Source organism: Otolemur garnettii, unplaced genomic scaffold, assembly GCF_000181295.1.
Source record: "Otolemur garnettii isolate 467f Iridium unplaced genomic scaffold, OtoGar3 scaffold00102, whole genome shotgun sequence".
Taxonomy (NCBI): domain Eukaryota; kingdom Metazoa; phylum Chordata; class Mammalia; order Primates; family Galagidae; genus Otolemur; species Otolemur garnettii.
The window spans coordinates 5,399,678-5,402,226 of record NW_003852497.1 but is presented as its reverse complement, the minus strand read 5'-3'; the positions used below and the strand labels follow the sequence as shown (position 1 = coordinate 5,402,226).

General features: G+C 45.8%; 1 protein-coding gene across 1 annotated transcript in view; it reads right to left on the bottom strand.

Moving 5' to 3' along the window:
* The window catches only part of FUT10 (fucosyltransferase 10), a 94,525-nt gene that overhangs the window by 83,575 nt on the left and 8,401 nt on the right, over positions 1 to 2,549 (bottom strand). The window contains exon 2 of the mRNA XM_003796306.2: positions 2,020 to 2,371. Within this exon, the coding sequence (XP_003796354.1) occupies positions 2,020 to 2,100 (81 nt within the window). The 5' untranslated portion in view covers positions 2,101 to 2,371. The remainder of the gene's footprint in view (positions 1 to 2,019; positions 2,372 to 2,549) is intronic.

The window sequence follows — 2,549 nt, the reverse complement described above, 5'->3', positions numbered from 1 at the left end:
AAAAAAAAAAAAAAGTTACAATGGGTGGCCCCGATCCAGCGTGACTGCTATTCTTATAACAAGGGGGAGTTTGGACATAGACAAGGGCAGAGGGAAACCAGGTGAAGGCCCAGGGAGAAGCAGCCACCTGTCAGCCAGGGAGGGAGAAACAACCCAGCAGCACCCTGGTCTCGGCCCTTCCAGTCTCCAGAACTGCGAGAAAACAAATGTTGGCAGTTCTAGTTACTCAGTCTGTGGTACTCTGTGACAGCAACCCTACCAGACGAGTCGTGTCAGACCCATGACATGATTTTTTTATTCATCCTTCCTTTATCTTATTCATGTGGAGAATGACTTCATCTGCCTAATCGACAAATCAGTAAAAACTGGAAAGGTTCTGACTGCATCGGTATTGTATTTTTTCATTTCCATTGTTTTGTAAAAAATAGCATTACCTGGGCAGTGCCTGTGGCTCAAAAGGGTAGGGCGCTGGCCCCATATGCCAGAGGTGGCAGGTTCAAACCCAGCCCCAGTCAAAGGAAAAAGTATTACCACCATACTAGTCAGAACTGGGGAAACAGCTCATACTGTCCTGTTGGTGACAAAACTGAAACTGAGCCAAACGAAATCTGTTCCAGTCATCATGCCACTTGTCTTGCGCTGGAAACTAAGAAATGGCATGCACATGAAAAACATGGTAATTTATTCTGACATCAAAAGGAAGACATCTTAGCTTAGATCCAGGCATTCCTCATAACTGGAAAAAGTACCAAAGTAAATGCCTAATAAGATCAAAGCTCTCGCATAACTTTGCACAGAAAGAGGAAAACTCCAGCCCTCCCGAGAAGCAGGTACTGTTTACCTCCATGATACACAGGGCGTCAAATATTTCCTTTGAGCAGAATCCCCCTAGGGCAGCAGAAGTGGCAGAGCCACACACCAGCCCAGCTGCCAGATTCAAATGTGCATTTCTCAGCCTTATCTCACTCAGTCCTCCCAGGCGAAGGGAGATCCTCCAGAGGAAACAGCCCAGAGAACACCTGGTTTCTACCAGTCCCACAACTGAACCACTCACATCCACAAATAACCGCTACAAGCCCTTTGGATTTTGAAGTGGACAGTTGGTACCTGGATGGGTGGAAAATCTACTCAAGCGAATATCTATGCTTTTACTATCACTGTTCAGTATTTATTTCAATTTGAAAGCAGTAAACAAAGTTCAGAATAACTGACTGATGGAAACAGGGCAAGGACTAAAGAACGAACTTCAGTCCCTTCACTGGACACAGGACATGTGCAGAAATGATTGGCAGATGTGCAGGTCGTGCCGCACATGTGGAGAAACTGATCAGTGCAGATGTCTGTATTCTGCCCCCCCTACAAGGTACAGACCATCTTCTTCTCAGAATACTGCCTGCTACTGGAAAAATGTAGTCATTCAAAGTAACCATAGGGGACTTTGAGGAAGCCATCTAACTTTGACCCAATAAAGACAGAGCTTGACCTTCTGTTTCTCTAAATCAAGGACCCTTCAAGAATCACAAATTGACCTCCTATCTCAATGACTTTGTTTCTGTCTGGCACATCCATTCGCCAAACCTCAGTTTCATCTGTTAAAAAAAAAAAAGTGGGCTTGGTGCCTGTAGCTCAACGGCTGGGGCACCAGCCTCATATACTGGGGCTGACAGGTTCGAACCCGGCCCAGGCCTGCCAACAATGACAATTACAACAACAACAACAAAATAGCCAGGCACATGTAGTGCCAGCTACTTAGGAGGCTGAGGCAAGAGAATTGCTTAAACCCAAGAGTCTGAGGTTGTTGTGAGCTGTGACACCATGGCACCCTACCGAGGGTGACATGGTAAGACTCTGTCTCAAAAAAAAAAAGTGGGTTCCCTACCTTTAATAGTAGAAAACCTTAGATCCTCAAGGATTAAGAAAAAAGTAAAATACTTAGGGGTTTGGGACCTTGGGACGGGGCTGGAGGGGCAGATGGCAAAGGCCAAGGAATCAACAGTACACAACCCAAATTCTTGGTACCTGGAGTGTGACAAGCAGAAAGACGGCAGCCGTGATGCACAGGCAAGATGCCAAAACCTTCCTCCTCTGAATCCACACCATGCTGCCCTGCCCTGGGTGACTGACGGCAGGCTAACCTGGCTACCAGGTGTTCTCTAGTCAGCCCACAGCCTGAGACGACTTCACGTGGAGGAACCATCTGGGTGCCAATTTCCTGCACTGCCATTCCTGCTGGGGCCCCGTCTCCATTAAGGACAGAGATCTGAGGTTCTGAGTGGGCCTGGCTGGGCATTAAGAGCGAACAGCATGTAGTCTTCTTAGGCTATCATCAGAGCAGCTGGAGATTCTTCAAACAAGAAGCCATCAAAAAATTCTGTAACAAAAGAATAGATAATCTTTTAGCCATGGTGCAGAAGATTTAATAAACTCAGTCTTGTAGGGTTATCATGGAGAAATCTGGAAGTTTTAAACTAAAAGCAACTCTTAAAATTATGTAGTCTTTTTTTTTTTTTTTTTTTTTTGAGACAGAGCCTTAAGCTATTCCCCTGGGT